General features: G+C 36.5%; 1 protein-coding gene across 1 annotated transcript in view; it reads right to left on the bottom strand.

Moving 5' to 3' along the window:
* Positions 1 to 23,284, bottom strand: part of ARHGAP15 (Rho GTPase activating protein 15) — an 859,970-nt gene that overhangs the window by 73,468 nt on the left and 763,218 nt on the right. The window contains exon 13 of the mRNA XM_069066760.1: positions 7,184 to 7,289. Coding sequence (XP_068922861.1) covers positions 7,184 to 7,289 — 106 coding nt within the window. The remainder of the gene's footprint in view (positions 1 to 7,183; positions 7,290 to 23,284) is intronic.

Raw genomic sequence — 23,284 nt, forward strand, 5'->3', positions numbered from 1 at the left:
TCCTTGAAGACAGGGACTGCCTATCTTTTTGATTCTATTTATATCTCCTGCACTTAAGTGTCTAGCACATAGTAAGCACTTGATAAATGCTTATTTTCTCCCTAAAAGTATCAATCTAGTTTATAGAGACTCCTGGGCAGGACTGCCAAAAAAAAAAAAAACAACTAAGGGGAAAGAAGAGCGAGTGGGGAGGGGAGAATGGAAAAATGAGAAGTCCTGGGCCTCAGGCCTGGCCAGGTACAGATACGAACCCCTACTCAACAATGCCCAGATACAGCAGCATGACCTTCCCTCCTGGGCAACAGCCTACTGCAATAAGAACCCATTTACCATGGACAAATTGGATACTCCATTTGAACGAGAGAGAACTATTGTCTAGTATATTTAAACAAGCATTTGCACCTAAAATTTTTATTATATTTTGTCTAAGGACGAATATAAAGGTTACTCTGACCTATTACATTAACCTCTACAAATTTTATTACTATTTGTAGCATCTTATTTCAGGAAAAAAGTGGTTTTCTGTCTTTCTGTAACTGTCATGAAGACAAAGCACTGTTCTAAATGAATCACTGGAAAGGAAGGGGAGAAGGAATAAGCACTTAGCATAGTTCCCAGCATACAGTAGGTACTTAATAAGTGCTTTACAAATATGATCTCATTTGGTCCTCACAATAACCCTGGGAAGTTGTTGCTGTTGCTCATTGGTTTTCAAAGAAGACAAACGACATTGTGGGGTGATGTCTTGGCTGGCTGGTGAACTGCATTTAAGTGAGGCAGAGATGCACAAAGTCATCAGCTTTACTCTCTCTTCCAGAGTCATCCAAGTCCAGCGACAAGACAAAAGTTGGGACAACTGGCAATAGTCCGGGATACAGTGGATGACCTGGGCATCTTGGATGTCTGGCCAAGCTCTAAGCGCCCCACAGGACTTGCTTTAGCCTCTTTCAAGGCTGTTTGAACAAATTGTTCTCATCTGCTCATTCCCCCTGGAGAAGTCTTCACGTGCTCGGGGTAGACATAGCCTTAACTCACCCAGCTGAGGCCTGGGCGTTTACTCTCAGCCTGGTGTAGCCCATCTACCAAGAGGGGTTTTACCTGGGTGTGGCTACAATACCCCTTGGAGCCCCAAGTGAGCTATCAATCAATTTCACAGTTGAGGAAAATAAAGCCAGCAGAAGTTAACCGAGTTAACACAGAGAAACAACTAGTAAGTGTCTGAGGTTGGATCTGAATTCAGTTCTTCCTGACCTGTCCCAGCACCCTATCACTGTGCCACCTAGCTGATGAGTTCCAATTTCGTCAATGATACCATTCTTTGAGAAACTTTGCATCCCAAAACAAGAGCACTCGTTATAGTAATGACAATGGTAACAATAAGAATAACTAGTGTTTATATAGCACTTACCATGTTCTAGGAACTGTGCTAAGCATAAAATGCTGTCTCATTCGACCCTTACAACAACTTTGTGAGGTAGGCACTATTGTTATCTTCATTTTACAGGTGAGACAACTGAGTGTTCACATGGCTAGAAAGCATCTGAGGCTGGATTTGAACTCAGGTCTTCCTGATTACAGGGAGAGCCCTTTATCCATCAGGTCACCCTCTACCACCAATAATACTATTAATTTACACATTTCAAATATTAAAATTGTAAAATATTTTAACAATAAAGATTTATTGCTGTATTCTTTTATTTTATCCTTGTAATATATTTTGCGCATACAATTATAATAAATTCTTAATTAATTTGAATAAAAATGAATTGAAATTGTTTGCATTGATTGTTTTATGAAAACTATATAAGGACGTGACAATTTTTGGGGGTGAGCATGAAAAGTTTGTAAAAAGTTTGGAAGCCACTGGTGCAGTGAACCAAACAATAGACTTGGAGTCAGAATACTTGTTCTGTTTTCTGTCTTGTGGACTCAAAAGCTGTGTGACCTTAGGCAAGTCACTTGTCTATCAGTTTCAGTGTCTTCATCTTTAAAATGACCTTCAACTAAATAGCCTCTAAAGGTTGCTTCTAACTCTACCATTCTGTGATTCCATTTATATACTTAGAAATAATGGTTAATAGAGAGTTCTAGTACACAGAATTCTGAGCAAAAATAGCTCATATTTATATAGCACTTTTAATACTTACAAAGTGCTTTTGCCACCATGCAGGGACACAAGATTTGGCCTAGAATCTGATTAGGTAGGAGGCTTTTTGGACAATGATTGTCTTTAGTCTTCTTAAATACTACATGATCCAATTGTTATAGACTGTGAAACACTTTGATGGTGCTGAGATGACTGGTTATGTTGTAATTATGGTTTTCACATATGCATATGTGTTTTTGAAAGATAGATTTGATTCTATCCAAATGGATATAGTAGAGAGCTATGTTATAACAAGATTTTCCTATAGTAACGTTAGAGGACCCTGGACAGGGCAGGCTTGTGGCATTGTATTTCATTCCCTAAACTGGTTTTAAAGTATATTTTCACCACTTTGAAATAAACACTACTTATGTGTGTTGACAGTTTTCTGAGGAACTACTGAAAGCATCAAAAAGTAAGGCAAACATTCTGATGATCCTTTCAAACATGCACGTATTTAAATTCTTGTTAAACAATCTTCCTCTTTCGACTTCACAGGCTTTGATGACATGCTGCAATTGACTGTTTATCAAAAACTAAGCAAGGAATGCTTAACAAGACAAAACTAGACTCAGGCATATTCTTGGGCCTACTTAAAATTCTTCCTATAGATGCATTGATAGAGGGTGGAATATTTTACCAGAATAGGGTACTCCCAGTTTGGTAACTCCCTCCACAGATATAGATCAAAGATGTGTCTGTGAGAAGTGCCTGGGGGCACGGAGGGATTAAGTGACTCTCCAATGTCCACTGACATACTGTGTGTTAGAGGCTAGACCTGAGCCTAGGTCTTCCTATTCTTCTTATCCAAATGATATTTCCCTAGAGGAGGTGATAGGTTAATCAGCTCTTTAATCTTAATTAGCTATACTCAAGCATGCCAATGAATCTGTCATCCCATTTTTGTAGATGTTCCCTCCAGTTTTACAAATAGAAATCTATTAATTCCCGCCCATTCTGGAGGATACTTTCCATGCCTTCTCATAAGTCTGTCACAGGGCATCCACCTGGGGGTCCTTCGTCACTCTGTCTTTATATCGCAAAGATATCAGTAGAGAGCAGACTGTCCAACAGAAACCCCTTGTTCTCACCACATAATCCCCCTCTACATTTCTGATAATGCATTTCTTTGATAACATCCTTTATGCCATTTCTTCTTTGTCATTACTTACTTGTTATGTGTTACAGCCTGTTCACACTCACCACGAATCTTTCCATTCCTCTCTGAGTGATACTTAATTATAATTCTTCAGAGACCGTAGTGTTCCATGATTTGTAGCCATATAGCAACAAAGGTAGAATATTGATATTAAAATCATAAACCTTCATTTCAGAAGGTAGTTTGTGGTTATTAAAGGAATTCTGTAATTTCCCATAGGTAATTCAACCCCTTCTCTTCCTTCTGTTTGGTTATATGCCCTGTTCTTTGTTCATTTACAATGTTTTTTTTTAAAGTATGCATACTGATATACTCTATAGGTTGTCACTCTCACTGTATATTATATATTGGACAAGAGGCATTTTTCTTTTACTTGGCTTCTACTATGACAATGATTAGGCCAAAATCTTTTGAATAATTATAATTTTGATATAGGGGACTCAGCAGTATTTCAGGGCTAAATACAATCAGCATAATGTTATCCAAAAACAAGAACATCTGTAAGACTTCACCAACTATAGTCAAGTACATTTTCCTCTACTGAATCAAGAACTTTTTTATACTTCACAAATATTGAGCTCAGTGTGGTCTTATATCTATACATCTTTCAGTTGTGTGGTGGTAAAGATGTAGAGTATAGTGGAATGTCACCTGTGAAAGCATGCCTGTTACCTCCTAATACTCTCAAAAAGGATACTCTTGGGATATTGCTTTTATACGAATTCCATGTGCTAACAAAGTAAGCATGCAGGAAGATAGGTGTTGATATTCTTATAGTCACTTTTTTTTGTATTAATGAGGTATCAAATTTTTCCAAGCCTCTTTCAGATACTTTGCAACTCCATCCCTTAATGCCTTCATGATTGTGTTATCTTTACCATATCTCCTTTCTCCATCTTTGTTTGCTTTAATGCCATTTCTACCTCCTCTTAAAACATATCTGGGATTGTGATGCTAAAGTGCAAGAATAGTGGTTCCACTTTTCTTCACGGTAAAAAGTTTGCTACAGAAATTTTTGCAGATCTTTTCCATCTTTCATTTGTTTGTTGTTTTTCTTCCTGTTTTATTCTTAAATGCCTTGTGGCTGACCTTGCTTAGTTGGATCTCTTACCAAGCTTTCTTTAATATAGTTTTATCCTCCATTGCTTCTATTTTATAAGGATATACTGCTTATATATTCTCCCATCTTTCTTCTCTATAAGTTTTAACAAGTGAGTTTACATTTTAAACTATCATTGTCCTTGACTGTCCTATATTTCTGCTTTGTTCATCTCATTATACGAATTAATACTAATTGAACTTGGTATATAATTATTGCAATTGTGACTAGTTCATTTTTTCCATCAATATTTCACATTTTATTACCAGTAACTTGCATAAATATGTAAGGTTAAAGTTGTTTTGAAATACATGCTTTAAATTACAATCTTACCTCTAAAAAGCTGGTAGTTTGACTTTGCAGAGACAACTACTTAAGGAATAATTTTCATCTTAGTATGAAGCTATTTCTTGTCTATTATACACAATCAATTTTATTTTTTTTCTTATGTGATTATTCTTTGGTACTTGCTATATTCATGACCTTCTAAATGTTTTTTTTTTTTTTTAATAATATAGGCACGATGTGTAGGCATAAGGACTCCACGTAGTCTATAAGTTTTTGGCCTAATTGATTTCTTTTTCTTGATCCATCTTATCTAACTTTCATCAGGCCCATGAATCTTCAGCAACAGAAGGCCTATTGATTTCACCTTTGCAACGTCTCTCTAATATGCCTCTCTCTCTCCTCTAATTCTGCCACTATCCAGGTGCAGACCCTCGACGCTTCACATTTGGATAACTCTAAAATCCAATTGTTGAGTCTGCTTGCCTCAAATTTCTCCCCACTCCAATCTCTATTTAGCTGCTGAAGTGATTTTCCTAAAGTGATGACCATGTCATAACTCAATAAACTCCAATAGCTCCCTATCAACTCCAGGATAAAAAATACAAAATCTTCTGTTTGGCATTCAAAGCCCTTCATAACCTACCACCCTCCCCCAGCCCATCCTCTTACACTTTTTACCTTACTATACATTCTTCAAATCAGTGACACTGCTTCCCTCGCTATTCTATGAGCAAGACACTCCATCTCTCAGGTCTAGAAATTTTTTGTGACTATTCCCCATGTCTGCAATGCTCTCTTCCTCCTTACCTCCTCCTCTTGGCTTCCTTCAAATTCCAACTAAAAATCACATCTTCTACAGGAAGCCTTTCCCAACTTCTCTTAATTTTAGTGCTTTCCCTCTTTTAATTTTCTCCTATTTATCCTGTTTGTTGCTTGTTTGTATGTATTTATTTGCTTATTGTATCCCCCATTAGACTGAGAGCTCCTTGAGAACCGGGACTATCTTTCAATTGTTTTCTATCCATAGTTATTAGCATATTTTTGGGCACATAGAAGGTACTTAATAATGCTTATTAACTGATAGTTGTATACACAGTAATTATTTTCGTGTTTTTTTGTGCATGCTTATGAATGAGCAATGTTATACAAGACAACCAAATATCTCATGAAATGGTCCCTTTATATGTGTGATAAACTCATTTCATCCAGTCCTTTATTTTTCTTCAAAAGGAGGACCTCTGAGCCATCCTTCCACTTCACTACAGTATTCCTATGTTCAGAGTACCAGTAGCTAAGTTTGAGTTTATAGAAGGTTTAAAAACCATATGATTTAACATCACCTGCCACTTTTCCCACTGCTCTGCCACCACTCCTGCAAAAGTGGATGGGGGACACACATAGTGGTGTGCTGAGAAAAATACAGCAGGATGCACATTGACATTTAATCTTTGTTAACATTTTCTCCATCAATTTTTTAAGTTTAGAAATCAACAAAACAATAAATCAGACCTTGATTTGTAGCTTTCTGAGGTGTAAATTCTCACAATAAAAACTTAACAATTGGCTTTCTCCCAGCTGGTAGGAGTTTGTTCCAGCATGTCTCTGTTCGTAAGTATCTTATTGTATAAATGGCAACCATTATGACAACGATGATTTGTCTATAGTCCTAGCCACTGCTTCTTACCCACCGCCAGGAATCATACCGTGATACTGATTTTCAACAATGAGATTCAATGAGTCTTTGATATCTGTTATACTTGTAGATTTGTCTTTCTACTTTTTCTAATCTTCATATGTCTCGATAGGTAGAATGTAACAGGGAATCAGGTAGGTTAGGTCAGAAAAAATATCTGAGACATAGGAAAGTAAGAATAAATAACTTAAATTTGGGGGTTAGAGAGAAATGGCAAAGGTGCTAAGCCCAACAAATGATGGTAAGATTAACCATGATGGTACCTGTCTTCCACATCTTTGTATGTACAACTTTTGCAACAAAGAGAGAGAATAATAATTCTTCCAAAGGTATTAATACATGGCGGGTCCTACTCACTATGCTTTGAATACACTGGGTATCATTCAAGGAATTCAAATAGTAAAACAGAATCCTGGTTAAAGTCAGTGGCTAACACTCAATTTAATTGCTAAATATTTTATCATGGAAATTCACCTCTACCTCTGAAGATGGGCATCAAGTTCATAAGAGTTAGAGACAGATAAACAGAAACAGATAAAGTAGGGCATTGGGGGCTGGTAATGGTACCAGTTGTTAACTAACAACCAAATGTTGCGTGTTAGATCTAGTCAAAGAATCATTTCATAAAGTCCTTCAACAAAGCTTGTCCTGTATTAGTACTCAAACAGGCTACACTTGAAATTTTTGGATTAGATGATTAAGAAGCTTCTTGTCTCAGAGAATTTAGCTAAGAACTACTCACTTGAGAGAATTTTAAGAGATTTCCCTACTACTTCCCCACAAATACTTGCAACTTACTTAGTTAAGTGTCCAAACAGGATTTTCATTGTGTCACGATTTGGTGGAGGAAGCTTTTGTACCAGAGTCTTTATTGCTTCAATTCTCATGTTGTTGTCTTGTTTTTCTGGCAGAGAAAAAAAAAGCAGAGAAGAAAGCTAGATTAAAAACATATTAAAAACAAATTAAAATTTCTTACTGTAGGTTTGACCAGAGTATTAACATATAGAAGCCTTGTGAAAGAGAGCATGAGGATAGATCTATCAAATCTTTCCCAGAATTTCTCTTTAATCAGATCGGAGAGGGCATCATGATAACTTGAAAATACGACAGCATGTTCTAAGTCATATCTTCTAACTTGTGGAGCAAACAGGGAATTAACTTGTTTTTCTCAAATTTATGCTCATTTTTACAAAGACAGTTAGATACAAGTACAAATATTCTATGATTTATGTAACTTTGAGTGACATTAAATAGCTCCAAGAATCTGTGACTCAATTTATGTTTCTCCCTGGTATTTTTATATTTTCTTTCTTCTCTAACACTATAAAGTTCTCCTGAAAAAAAATGAGTTAAAAATTAAATATTCTTTTAAGGAGCAGGAGATTTTGTAAGAAGCATATTAAAAATAGGATATTTTTCAAAAATAGTATTGTATTTCTTTCCAATGAATTAATTTTACCTCTATATTGATGGGATAATAGTCCAGTATGATTTATTGAATTTGTACACTGCTGATTTGAACCCCATTCCCTTCATACTTCATCTCATTCTTTTGAGTGTGGAATTCTTATTGACTCTGAAGAGAGTGGCATTTGTTTATAATAAAAGATATGCAAGAGAGAAAAGTAGATAAGGAGGTAATTCATAGTCCTTCGTTAATATTAGCTGGTTAATATTAATTCTCCTACCATGCTAACATGGTCCTGGGCACAATATAGGTGATAAAAAGTACTTATTAATTAATTTCATAAGAGGTCACAGCTGATCAGTGGGAAAGATATGGCTAGACCCTATAAATCAATTCCTAAAAATGAAGTAAAATATGTGGTAGGTCAATATAAACTTTAAAAGAAATGTGCCTAGAATCATAGTGTTTAGAGTTGCCATAGTCTATTTTATAAGTAAGGAAACTAAGACACAGAAAGGTTAAGGGACTCACCCAAAGTCACACAATTAGCAAGTAACAGCTGACATTTGAACCTTAGATCTCCCAAATCCACTGTTTTCCCCACTATACCATGCTGTCTAGCTGAAGGTATATTTTGGAGAAATTATATTTGAATTTCCTTTGAGTGAGTCAGTTTTTGCTTTCAGCCATACTTGACAACATGGATAGCAGAAATGATAACAAAATCAGATATGATAGAGTCAATCAATCAAAAGTCTATTATGTGGAAGGAACTGTGGTAGATGCTGGGGTTTTAAGACAAAATTAAAATATCCTTCACCTTCAAGGAGTTTACATTCTATTTAAGAAAACATTGTTTAGTCATTTTCAATATTGTCTGAATTTCGTGACCCCATTTTTGGGTTTTCTTGGCAATGGAGTAGCTTGAGATTTCCTTTACCAACTCATTTTACAGTAGAGGAGACAGGGTTAAGTGACTGGCTAGTGAGTGTCTGTGGCCAGATTTGAACTCATGAAGATGAGACTTCCTGACTAAGGCCTGGTGCTGTATCCACTGTGCCACCTAGTTGTCTAGGAGACCAATTAGAATACTATTAAAATAATCTAGGTGGGGTGGCTAGGTGGCGCACTGAATAGAGCCCTGGAGTCAGGAGGACCTGAGTTCAAATCTGGCCTCAGACACTTGACACAAAAACTAGCTGTGTGACCTTGGGCAAGTCACTTAACCCCAATTGCCCTCCAAAAAAAAAGGCAAAAAAAATAATCTAGGTAAGAGATGACTGCCTGTAATGGGAATGTAAATTTTTAAGATCTTCCTTGCCCCTAGGCTAAAGTGCACCTGGAGCCTGGGGTGGGAGGCTTGTTTTTCAGTAGATACTTCTTGATGGGCCAGTGGGTCCAAAAGGTTGTTACATTCTCTGAGCCAGGAGAAGGCTATTATAAGCCCTGATGTGTAGCTTTGTTTTGGGGCTCACTTTGAGAAGTGTTCTGTGATTTGATCAGATGAAACTCTGGGAAGCCAGTTATTCCGAGCCCCTCTCCCCCACCCCCAGCTTTGAAAAACCCAGATGTTGTTTTGGTATGGAATGTAATGATTGGACAGTTTGGAAATCTGTCTACTTGATCTGTTTCTCTGTCTTGATAATTCTGTCTGAAGTATACTCTGAAGTTCCGGGTGCTGACCTTTTTCCCCTGAACTCGGTAAATGATATATGTCTGACTGAATAAAGTAAGCTTGTTCACCCATTTTGAGTTGCTTTCCTTTATCAAAGCAGATCCAAGAACCTGTGGTGGCAGCCACCCTGGGGACACTTGGGGTGCTTGCTGCTACACCTGAACAAGTGTGGTGGCAGTGGAAACAGAAAGGAAGGGACACCTGAGAGAGATGTGGAGGAGATAAAATCACTAAGATTTAGGAAATGACTGGCTATGGACTGAAGTAGAAAGTATAACTTCCTGTTTCAAACCTAGGGGACTAGAAGAAAGGTAGTACCTTCAATGGAAATAAGTCTGGAAGAGGATGAGTTTTGGTGGAAAGATAATGAGGTCTGTTTGGAAAACGTTAAGCTGGAAAGGCCTATGGGATATACAGTGAGAAATGTGGAAAAGATGAAAAGAATGATGCAGTAGCAGAGTTTTGGAGAGATTATTCAATATATGAATTATATACATAGAGATGATCATTGAACTCAAAAGTATTTGGTAAGATCACCAACAAAGAGAGAAAGAGAAGGCTACCCAGGATAGGGGTTTAGTGAATACTATTTGAGGGGCAGGAACTGGATAATAATTCAATAAAAGTGACTGAAAAGGAGGAACCAGGTAGGTCAGATCAGCATCAAGAGAGAATAATGTCAGGAAAACCCAGAGAGAAGAGAGTCACTATCTAGAAGAAAGTGATTAACAGTGTCAAATTCTGTAAAAAGATAAAGACAATGAGGGCTGAGATAAATCCATTTGATTTTTCTATTAGAAAATGTGGTAATTTTGGAGAAAGCAGTTCCCATTGAGCGATAAAGTTGGAAGACATATCACGAGGAATGAGAAGAGGAAATGGTGTCAACTATTGTAGGTATAGATAGAATTTTAGAACGGAAAAGTAACTTAGAAATCATTTCATCTGATGCTGTCATTTTAAACATGAGGAAACTGAAGCACAAATAAGTTGTCTTATCGAATTTCTCACTGCTAATTTGTTTTTAAGCCCCTGAGTTGTGCAGAAAAGCAGAGGTGTTTGAATTAGGGAGAAAATAAATATTAAGGATGATTTATTTTCTAAAGATTAGTACTAAAAAAAAGTCCCCTCTCCAAAACATTATGGGAACCATAGCAGTGTCTTATTCAGATCAATACCACACATCTCTTTTTCTGTAGCTGGGAAAATCTGGAAACAACACATTTTGAGGTATGTGGTGAAAAACAAAAAAAAGCAAGTTTAATCAAAAGTGAAATGACACCTTTAAACATCAACTTTATGGATGTGTCATATTAGAATTTGGAATCAGCATTTAAAATCCTGAGTGGTTAATGATCTAAGATCAATATACAACTTATGAAAAATGTTCTAACTGTCCCAAATTGAATCTGAAAGATAGAGCTTCTTTTTTAAAAATTATTATCTTCCCTTCAGCATATGGTTTCACAGTATTGCAAAGTTTTGGGAGTATTGAGAAGACTGAGAGACCTCTTACTTAATTACATTATGACTAGGAGGAAATCAAGCCAGTGCTTAATGGAGTATTGGGGAGCTGAAGGTAAATTGGATGCTCAAAGGCTCTCACCCAAGTGTCTCTTTTCTCTCAATTAACAACAGATTCCATAATTCTTTTGTCTGTAATCCATCTGTGGTTCCACCCTCAGTCCCTTAGGATTCAATATTGTTCCTTTAGTCTTGGCTCCCAGTGTCCAGAGAACAATTTCATTGCTTTTGTTTGTTTGTTTCCTTCTACAGACTGTCCAATCTCTGGGACAAACTCATTCCGTAGGACTTTATGCTGTCTAGAGCTTTCATTTTACCCAGAAGCTTTGTTTCAAAAACTGTGATTCCCCAGAACCCTCTCTCAAACCTGAGCGCAATGTTACAAATATATGAGAAATAGAAATAACCTCAGTTGAATGACATGATAAGTAATAAGATAATATTGGTAGTAAGACAGAAATGTGACTAGATTTGGGATGTTGGACTGGCCTTAAGAGTTTTCCTTTGATTCATGGTTTCCAGGACATAATTTTAGAAATATGTTTTATGATGGTTACATTTTCATTTATCTGCATGAAATGTCACTACTAAAACAAGGGCATTTATTACTGGATTCTTATTTGAGAAGAGATAAGATAAAGTTTCACTGAATATGATGAAGGGAAATGTCCAGTACAATAAAGGACCTTGGGCCTGATGACCCATGAACTCTCTTCTGGCTCTACCATCTATGACTTTATTATTATTAGCTTATTTATAGCTATGACAAAATATTGTTCATGATGAATTCTACTTTGATATCTGTCCCCACACAAAATGAGAAAAGACTAACTCCTGGTAGAAATCTGTGTTTGGGGAGTTTTATTTATTCTCTATCTAAAGTTCTTGAAGTCTATTTCCTTTTATTAAGATTGAAGTTAATATCCTAGCTTGTCTCTCAAAGTCATTTTGTGTAATACATGTATTATGTGGATAAAAGAAAGTCACAGGTATAACAGGTCTATATTTGAAAAGAACAGCCCTCTTTGCTTTGTGAAGTTTTATTTTTCCATAGTACACATAACATCCAAAGTTAAGGAAGCAGGAGCTTTGGTTGGTCATTTATGAATCCATTTATGAAGTGGTTTCTCATTTAGAGGGAATGAAAATGGGTGCCCAAATCCACCACATGGGCATGCTTTAATACTTCCAACATGTCTTTCAATTAGGGAAGAACCCTCTGGGGTTTTGCTACTCAATTAAAATTGTGGTGGATGGCTATGGCTCATCTTCATAGGTTTTAGAAATGGTTGCTTTAAAAAACACACACAATCTCACAACAGCTTAAATTTAGTGTAAAGAGATAATCTGGAACAAATTCATATCTAGTCTACATATGTATATAAACACACAGACTTTTATACTTTTTAAACTGAGGGTATTGTACAGACTATTTTTTGAGCTTACTATTCTGCCCTACTGACACCTGTTTGCTCACAGTTTCAGGCTGTCTTCAAAATAACATTAAGCCATAAATTTCCCTCCCTAGTGCCATTCCCTGAAAGCAGCAGCAGCCTACAGTATGTGATGGTTTTGTAAATATATAGAAAGTCATTAATTATCAATGGAGTGTTTTGTTAAAATTCAAAAGTAGGTACGTCGTAAATAGAGATGTCATGTTATTATAAACAAAGAAAAATCATGGGCTTTATGCTAACCCATAAGTCGCCACTTTGCAATTTTTCAACAGATTTCTTTTTTCTGCAAAACTGAAAGGCCATGCTTTATGCTGAATTAAAGGGAAGACACATTCTATGGGCAGATACATAGTATGATGAAAGTCCGATTATAGGCAATGTTAAACTTGACCATGAATAGTTCAGACTGAGAATAGAGGAATATTATTTACAGGACATGAAAGGACAAAGAGTGTCTTCGAAACTTAAATGAACTTAGGTCATAGTTGAGAGTCATTTCTTGCACTATTAGGGACCCTAGATTTAAAGTTGGAAGAGACCTCAGATTATTTAGCCTAACTCACTCATTTCCTAGATGACGAAACTGAGGTACAGAGAGATTAAGAGATTTGGCCAAGGAAAATGAGAAGAGTTCAGATCTGAGCTGACTTCCTCTGACTCCTTTGCCCACATGTTCCATTCCATCACCTACAAATTCAATGTCATTTTAATGCTAGTTTCCTCTATGTCCATATCCTTTTCCTTGCCAAATCCTCATCACCCAAGATATTGACTTTAAAACAATCATCACTTCTTTAACTAAATTAAAAAGAATCAATAAATACCAGACTCAGAAAAACTGGCCAATTCCCCACAAAACACGAATTGTTTAAAAACATAGACAAAAGGAAATGTCACTTGTTTCTTTATCTTCTCTGATCAGCCTCTTTGGTCTTTGGACACAAACTTTAGACAGAGCTTTTTGAAAGGGACAAGAATCTTGATGAGGGAGGGGCCAGGATCAAGGATTGGCAGTTTGGGAAATCTCCATCTTGTCCCCCACCTAACTGAGATCTGAGGAGGTATGAAGACACAGAAGGGAGTTTTGATACTGCAGATTAATGAAACATATACTTTGAGGCAAAAAATTTATAATATTAATTTAGCTAGTATAAATGATTGGTCTGAAAACTTTCCAAAACTTTTAGGAGTTTTGAGGGACTTTAAAACAAGCATCTTTCCTGACTATATTAAGATAACACAAGATTTATTTGTTTTTGCTTTTTTTTTTTGGAGGGCAATTGGGGTTAAGTGACTTGCCCAAGGTCACACTGCTAGTTTTTGTGTTAAGTGTCTGAGGCCAGATTTGAACTCAGGTACTCCTGACTCCAGGGCCAGTGCTCTATTCACTGAGCCACCTATCCACCCCCACAAGATTTCTTGGTAAGATGTTGCATTAGAATTATGTATGTTCAACATTACTCTATTAGTACCAAACAGGGAGATGTTTGTCAAAGGTGTTTTCCACGGTCATGGAGAAGGCCCAGAACAAAATTTAAATAGAAGACAAATTCCCTAACTATAGTAAGGTTCTCCAGATACTCCGGTTTGCTGATGACATTGGCCTAAGAGCATTGAGACCTAAACTGCTGCAGACCTTTCTAGATAAAACTCAAAACCATTCAGAAGAACTTGGCCTAACAATGGACATAGGAAAAACTAAGTGGATGAAGAATCCTTATTGTCATGACTATGACATGCAGTTGAATGGTCTGCCCATTGAATTTTTCTTTCAATACATAAATCTCAGACAATGAAGAATAATAGTGAGCTGGAATCACAAGTGAAAAGAAAAAAAAATATGTTGGACTGATCTTTACCAGTTTCAATTGCCATGAACTTCTCCCTGAAACCCAAACTTAATACCAGTACTCTTGGAGTGTTGTTAAATGGCGGTGAATCATGGAATTCCACTCACTAAAGAATAAAAATCATGGGTTATCCAAAAGGCAATGGAAGGACCTATGGTAAGTAAAAATTTATTGTAACATATTAGTACTGCTGAACTATACATAAGAAGTAGAATAGAAAATATCATCAAAGATGGGTAATCCTGGTAAGGAGGTAGATGAGTCACATATAGAGAACAATGGATACTGTACAGACTAAGTATCAAGACAAGTGTAAAGATGCTGACTGGATTCCCTGCAGAGTATTCTAGTGAAGGTCTGAACAATAGCTGTATGGAACGAGAAGACATTGATGAATTGCAATCTGCACTCTTAAAAAGAAATTTATATTGATGAGCTCACACAACCATTAAAGCAAATAACTTGTTATAAACATTTCTAGAAGACCCTGCCTTCTCATTATTAACTTTGATTAGAGATCACTTCTCTAATTATCATTATTACTTTTGACTTCTTTATACTCATACAAGTAAAAGGAAACACTTAAGAATATACCTCTCATAGAGAAATTTCTTTGTGTTTTATAATATTGCGTCCAGAACTCTCAGTGCTTTGGCCTCAACCTGGTTGTACTTTTGATTGGCTATATCACCTCTTTTATACTCTAATGTTCTGATTATTTTTTGACCATGAAAACAGTTTGCTGAATTCACTCAATTCCAACTTTCGTCTCATATGTGAACTTAAAAAAGGGAATAGAAATCACTGCCCCCAAAATGAACCTTTGAGGTGATTAATGCACCTTGTTAAATACCCTGGCTCTGAATGTCATCTGAAGGTACTCTTGTGGTCTGATTGGCAGTGAAAATGACTCACTATTTCATATCTCTATGTGAATTTTCCCTAATTTAAAAAATCTATTTCTTAATTTAATGGGTTACTCTTATACATGGTGGTACAGTGGATAGAGTGCCAGCCCTGGCACTTCTTCCAGACTTCAAATCTGGCATCAGACATCTATTAGCTGTGTGACCCTGGGCAAGTCACTTAACTATGTTTACCTCAGTTTCCTCATCTGTAAAATGAACTGGAGAAAGAAATGTCAAACCACTCAAAGTATCACTACCAAGAAAATTGCAAAGTCACAGTCAGACATGACTGAACAACAACAACAACCACCATTTTGATGAGATAAACCAGATCCTACTCCTAAACCTGGCAATTTGGTAAAATTGTCCAACTGAGTGTATAGTCAAAACTCTCCTATGTTTCCAAAGGCTGAAATCACCACAGACCATTTGCCAGAGTTGAGGTTCCAAAACTGAAAGTGAGGAGACTTACATTTTCCTTGTATATTGATGACCACCATTAAATAGTTTGATTATATTTTCAAAGGATAAAAGAAGTCATTAAAAAAATGTGGGTTCCACAAAGGTATTTGCCATAGTCATGGAAAATGTCCTGAAAGATGTTTGTGATAAAGTAAGGACTAAAAAATGATTAAAAAATTTTTTGGGTTTTTTTTTTAAGCAAAAATAAACCAGTTCTGGCCTATAATCCAGTCAATTTTGAAAAAAAAAAAAAGATCTTTTAGGAGGTGGCAAATGCCTCATATAAGAGACTTTTCTCCAACCATATCTTTTGATATGACTAAACAGGGACATCCAGAACAAGGGAATGTTAATGAACTGCAAAAGCAGCAAAATCCTTCTTGAATTGGGGCATAAAATTATTTTATGAATCAGCCTATTTTTAAATTGTGAGTCTATTGTAAAAGAAGAAAAACAGGCAACATGTGGTAACTTTAGTCAGCATTTCTGAACTGAGAATGATAAACACCTCTGCCCGGCTCTGGCATTTATCAGTACTGAGATATTATTACCACATAGAGTCACAGCATGGTTACTGTTATCATCGGAAAAAAGAACCAGCTAATCTTAATGGTTTGTAAAGCCGTTACCTGCACTGGTCTGACATTTATCATGATCATTTTACCACATGGGTCCTACATAGCAAAGGTCTTTTATCTGGAAGGGACATCACTATGAATTATTATTTGCAGCTAGGTAGAAAATTGTATGTTGTAGATACCTTTTCTCATTATAAATCACATAGTCACATTTCACCATTTCCCACAGAAAGCTGCTGAGGCTAGGCTTTTTGCCACAGCTCGTTTTCCTCTCCTACTCCTTTTCTTTTTATAGTTTCTTTAAAATATTAGCCATTTTTTCATTAAAATTCTTAATCTCATTTTTAACTAATCTAGGTGTTTGGTATATGCACAGATGAATGCATCTATATTTACAGTTATGTGACTTTTCTGCACAAACATTTTATGAAGGGGTTGTCCTTCACTTTATAACTGAAGTTGATAAAGTGTCTACTTTTTTTTTTAATGCTTATTCCCACTTCTGTCCCAGTGGCCAGGCTTGTCTCTGCTCTTGACCTTGTCAATAGAATATTTACCAGTAGATCAGATGTAATTTCTTATGCCTGATTTGAAATACTCGAAACACTTATGTTATTTTTTGCTTGAAATGCTTAGTTTAGGTTTTGCTATGAAAATATGTGTTCTTAGAGCACATTATGGCTTCCTTCATTTTTGTTAGTTTTTGAGAGGGGTTTTCTTTTAGATAGATTCCTTTTTATTAAGTTACAATGGTGAAAAGGATTCTTGCCACAAATTTGTTTCAAAAAGAGATACCAAGGATATATCACTTTCATACTTGATACCTAAAGATATGTGTTAATATATCATATGGAGAAACAACAGATTTTAAAAGGCATGATGGTTTGTAACCATGAAGCTAATTCAAGAAAAGGAAATATATTTATTTGATAATAGAAATCAACAATAAAAGGCACAAGTTTTTTTTACTATGGAAAAAATGAACAAATCCCCTATTTTAAAAGATTGAGACAACTAATCTTCTGAAAGAGATATTTATATATTTTCTTCTTTCTCAAGTGCTCCGTTAGGAATAAACAAGCCAGAAAGTCTCCACTTTTATAATGAAGAGGGAGGAGAATTCCTTGCCATTTTTGCATTTAGAAAGAAATGTGTAAGAAGAATGTGACAATTTAAGCAAATCAAGATTGTTTCAAATGAATCACAAACGGGACTTTGTGGAATATTTTATACTAACATGTGTGGTGAACAGTAAATCTGGAAGGAGCTTTTCCTCAATGGTCTAGTTCTGATGAGTTTTTCTATTTCTTTGTGTGTTTAAAAGAGGTTTGGAGGTGGTGTTTAATATTGCTGAGACTCTTGTAAATGAGTTCTGGAAAAACATAGGAACATGAAGGAAAGCTGATGTGCTATAATGTTGACAGCTGCTAGGGGAGATCTGAATGAAGAAGCTAACCTCCAGTGCCTCAACTTGGAAAAAAAAAATCACCTTTCATTCCATCTTGGTTTCTTAAAAAACGCATATACACGCATTGATTTTAAATGCCAATGGACACCGACAAACAGAATGCTTGAGAAAGCCCAGTGTTTATTGACAAGAAACACAAATTTGTGTGGGTGGTCTGGGGGGGGGGGACAGGGAATATGACTCCTTAGCCTTATACATGGTACCACCTTTGGCTCTTCTCAATGGTTTCTTATGCCTGGGTTCCATTTCCAACTTTATTATAGTACATGTTTCCCTTAGGGAAACAGTACCTGTTTTATGATTTTCATACGTACTCAAGGTCAAATTATTACTTGTGATATGGATTCATATAGATAACTGGTTTGTTTTATGTGCGAAATGAAAGGATCTAAGCCTCTACTGCTTGAAAATGGGATCACAAGCCATGTAATTTTGTGATCTAAAATATTAATTTAATGAGGTAGTAGAATATTCCAAAATACTCTCTTAATGGCTCATGAAAAGGATACACTGATATCCCATTTCACCCTTTTTGTTTCAAGATGAAGCTTTTGTTCTAACTCAACACCATCCCTGCCATTGCCCCCCAAAACATTGTAACCTGGGAGCTTTTACCATAATTAATGAGGGGCTTTGCTGCTTTGATTTTTCTCCTTTTCAGGGGAACTGGGTGAATTGTTGAGTGCTAATGAAAGTCAGAGACTTCTAGCAGTGGCTCTAGCCAGGCACAGGGCGGGCAGACGCTTTGTAAGCTTCCCCACTGTGATGCTGTGCAAGCTTCCCCGCTGTTATGTTTACCATAGTTTTAATGCCTGCGAAAAATTCCTGATGCAACCAAATTATGTTATGCCCTCTTGTTTATCTAAAGACCCTCCCTACCCCCCCTAATTGAGCCAATTCCTATTGTTCCTATCCATTGTAGAGATCTCCCTTCTGCACTCCTGCCTATCTTATCACCTAAATTCTTTCCTCTGGATCTAAGCTGCTGGGAAAATTTGTCTGAAGACATCACATGTCTCATATCCGGAAGTGGAGGGCAGGATTAAATACATTCTCCTCACCTGTGTCACCGAAGACAGATAACCTCATCTCAAGCTCATTTTAATTTTATTTTAGGTCACATTAAAACCCCAAGTTTAATCATCTGGCATTGACAACACCAGCTTAAATGCAAATGCATTTTGTGAAATACACTATGGCTTAAAAAAAATCCATACAAAGCCCTCAAACTATCACTGAAAACTAAATAATGTGCTCTAAGAAGAAAACAACCAATTTGTGATTTGAGTTGATTTATTCTTGATCCTTTCCTCAAAATCAGATATTGCAAAAGAAAATGACCATTGCATTATATTGTAAATTGATGAATTCTCCAAGTGTGATGTACAGTGGAGTTTTTAATAAATATTCATATGACTCTTATAATCCATTAGAAAGACTTAAGACAATGAGCGTGCAACTAGCTCCCATTTAGACGGGCGGGGGGGGGGGGAATGGAATTAATAGAAAAAAAAACAGCACTTAGGAAAGTAAAACTTTAATGTATCAAACTCCAGGTGCCAGAGTTTGAGGAAAATAACCAATAATAGTCATTTTTTACATATTTGATGGGACTGATTATGCAACGTGCAACTCTAAATGGCTTATAGCCCATTGTAGCATGGTTCCATCCCATTGGCTACAGTGGGGTGCAGGCAGATGGATGACAGTGACAAGGAGAGAAGTGCTTTTGCTTAGCCGTGCGTTAAGATGCCATCCAGAAGCTCTGTGCACTGCAGACACTTCATTAGGATGCCAGGATAATGGTAAACTACCACTCAGAGTGACACCCCATTTCCTGCTTACTGAGCTCTCCAACCTCGGCAGATGTCAACAATCTCACAGTGCTACAGAGCAGACCTAACTTTCCAGCCACTTGGACTCCAATTTTTTCCCCTTAACAGAGCCATACATTACGTGCAATATGTAATAGCAAATACCTTGCTGAAAAACAAAATTTGCCCTGTTCATGATTACCAGAGTGCCCGCTTTTTGTGTGTGTGTGGGGGGTGTGCTGAGGAGAGTGGTGGAGTGGAGCTGGGTTGTACTCTACAATGTGTCCACTTTACATATCACCTAGACATTTCTAGCAAGAATTGCCATTTGGTAATCAGTTCAAAGTGTTAATTACTCTGTGAACTCTGATAACTAATAGTTAAACTCCAATCCCAAGAGAGGTGATTGTGTGTCTCAATTAGCATCCACTCAAAATGTAAGAAAATGCTGAATTCTTTTGTTAAAGATTTATATTTAATTTTGGCCTTCCCTTTAGTTTTTTTGTTCAAAAGAGCAGATGAGCATCTGGATGATATTTTCTCCATAAATGCACAACTTGAGGCCATTCACACACCTCCTTAACAGCAGTTCAAGCCAATAGAGACTTTGTTCTACAATGTTAAGCCCACACTTCCTTATAAAGAAGCAAATTGGGAATTCTTTAAAAAAATTTGTTTTTTAATATTTTTGGGAAAATTAAAAAAGAAAAACCAAGATGGAAAATTTGCTTTCAAATCTAAGAACATTTACAAAATGAGAATGAACAATTTAGTTTCTAAGGCATCTTTTTATGAATCCAAATGGCTTTGAAAGTGTTATGCCTCAAAAGAAAGAAAAAGAAAAAACACCTACCAAACCCATAATAAAACCCTTTTCCCAGGTGGCAGTAGTTAATGCTTCTTAGCATTTCCCAGTGGAGATATAGAGGTAGATGAAGTGGTTTGTGAGATGCTACCCACAGGAGGAGTGTGTTAGAACTCAAACTTCAGTGTGGTTCCCTAGAATCACCAAATGAAGCAGACCTGAATCTGAATACCTTATTTCAGAATAGAGGAACAAATATCATTTTCCCAGTTAGAAACATTGGGAGTAGAATCTTTCACCAACCTTCCTGCCTTGTCCTTATGTTGTTATTGATCTTTTCTCATGGAATGGGGAATGGAGATATTAAAGCTAGGTCTGTCAATCTTTGGAGAGTCTAGTTCAGCCCAGGATCCACTTCCACCTCCTGCTTATGGCTAAGAGCTTGCCAAAGTGGGAAAATGCTACACATCCAGAGAGACCAGGATAAGAATAAAAATGTATGGAGCCATGATGCACTATATGTCCTGTAGTCAGTCACTTTCTGGTTATTCCCTAATTTGAGGTCACCTCAAATGGGAATTCTCTTGCTACTTAGGCTGAGCCTTCTAGCAATTGACAACCAGTTGTAAACATAATTCTGATTTAGATAAGAGGTTTCACAGGGTAACTTTGTGACTTTTCTAAGGTCATAAAATAAATGGTTATAAAATAAAAATTTGAACTCAGAACTCTAATCATATCTACTCCTCAGTATTCCTTCATACTTTTCTTTTGTACTTTGAAAACTATTATTCTTGGAGTTTCAATTCCACAAGTTGAGGAAAATAAAGAACTGAAGTAGTTAACTTGTTAATTCATGATCCTAAGATTAACTTTTACTTTTAGATACTTAATTTATATTTATCCATTGATTAAATTATCCAAAGAATCAAATCAATCCTCTACCTTGTCTAAGAAAATTTCTTCAAAGTTAATACTTAGTTCTGTGATAAAGAAAGTCCAACATTTACTAAGTTGGATCCAAAGTGAAGATTTCTGAGTGATAGGGATGGGTAGGCAAGCAAGAATTAGACCTTTTGTCAAATTTTTACTGTAAAAATGGATACTGATTTTAGATTGGCACAGGTCAATAGAGTGGAAACAAGATGACAGATGCAATAGTTGTGCAGATAGGACTGGATTCACAAAACACTTGGGAGAGCTGCCACATGGTCAGTTTTGGAAATGGTTAACCTGAACCTTTCAAGTCTTCTGGACAAACAAGGGTTTGCCTATGTGCAAATGAATGGGCTAGGAACATAGAAATGGGTTAGGGACTAATTTAATGGCAAATTGAATTCAGTAAAAACGGAATAGGTTGGTTCAAGAGGTAATAAGTTCTCTATTCCTTGAGGCCTTCAAATGGTGATAGAATGACCACTTGTCAAGAACAGAAAGAATTCTGTTTAGGTTCAGATTGGAATATATGACCACTGAGATAATTCCGATTATGGCATTCTGAGGTTATATGAAACATTTCATAAAGCTGTATGGAAGGCATTGCATTAGATCTAGAGAAATACAAGTATGAAAAAAGTCTTTGGCTTCAAGTAGTTTATAATCCAGTATAAGGGAATAATAAAACCAAACCTCCCAACTGGTAGAAGTCATTGGAACTTTCATTTGAATGAGGTAGGGGGAAAACACCCCAACATTACTTTAAATTTGCCTTCTAAGACATTTAAATAAATAAATAATGGTAAATACAGATAAAGAGTATCAGTCCTAAACAGATTTCAAATGTATTTGATTAAAATTAATATTATAAATGCTATAGCCATCCCTTCTGAAAAAGATGGAGAAATAATGAAATATAAAGGGACTGGTAGTTTTAAAAAAGTACTGATGGGTTTTTTGTTTGTTTGTTTTAGAAAACAAACCTTTAGCTGAATTTAAGGTAATAAGGTTGTTTCCTCACATGCTCTGGTAATGGTTCTTTTCACTGGTATGCAGATGCCAGGGCTTTAGAAATTAATAACAAAGGATGCACATTTTATTCTTTTTCAGCTAATATTATTTTTTTTTTAAAGTCAACATAGGCTTCTCAGGGGAGATTTCGATTTGAAGACTGTTTATTATATCATTTGAATAAGACTAGACCTGGCCTTTTGACTTTGAACCACTACCAAATTTCAGGCTGTGAGGAAATTGTTCTACATTTCCTGACAAATTGAGTTAAGCAGACATTAAGTGGGCTTTAAGAAAACAAATGGCCATCTTTATCACAGGTGGACACTGATGGCTTAATGGGGCCTGGGCTGATTGTATCACTTCTAATGGCTTGACGGGAAGCATTAGGGTTTTTGCATAAAGAACTGGCATTGCGAACCCTGCTAACACAGACCTGTCAAGCGTTCTGTATCCCTTTGTGCATGGAAGCAGATGTTTGTATGTATACTATGAACTGGCATTAGAGCAAGCGACAGATGCCTGTATGAATGCCAGGTTTGTGAATTTTTACAGCAGGAGCATGTTCTGAGGAAGTGCAGCCCTGCCCTCTATCATAGGTAATTCCCAGTGAAACCTGCTAAATCCCAGCTATGTTTTCATTATTTGGTTTTCAGAGCAACTGGATGAATCTGTCTGTCTTGGAAAAAAAAAAGCAAGAAGAGGGCTCTGCCCGATCATCAGAGCTTTGCAAAATCTCAACTGTTCTGAAACTTAGCCTTTCCCGTCATTTCTTTTACAGTGTAATCTCAACCATGCTTCCTCAGAGGAGAGGGTGGTATTATGGCTCTCTAATTAAAACTTACTTCAGTGTTTATCTGTCACGCCTTCTTTCTCCCACCTCAATTTTCTTTCCTCCCCCTTACCCTCCCCCCCCCTCCACATCCCCACCCCAAGCCAGAATTATGTCTGAAGCTTTTTCCTGCCTGCAACATTCAGAACTTACTCTAGTTGTCTGTCAACA

The sequence above is a fragment of the Petaurus breviceps genome, unplaced genomic scaffold (assembly GCF_028583685.1).
Source record: "Petaurus breviceps papuanus isolate PSGF00001 unplaced genomic scaffold, PetGlider_PUasm1.0 90723, whole genome shotgun sequence".
NCBI lineage: Eukaryota > Metazoa > Chordata > Mammalia > Diprotodontia > Petauridae > Petaurus > Petaurus breviceps.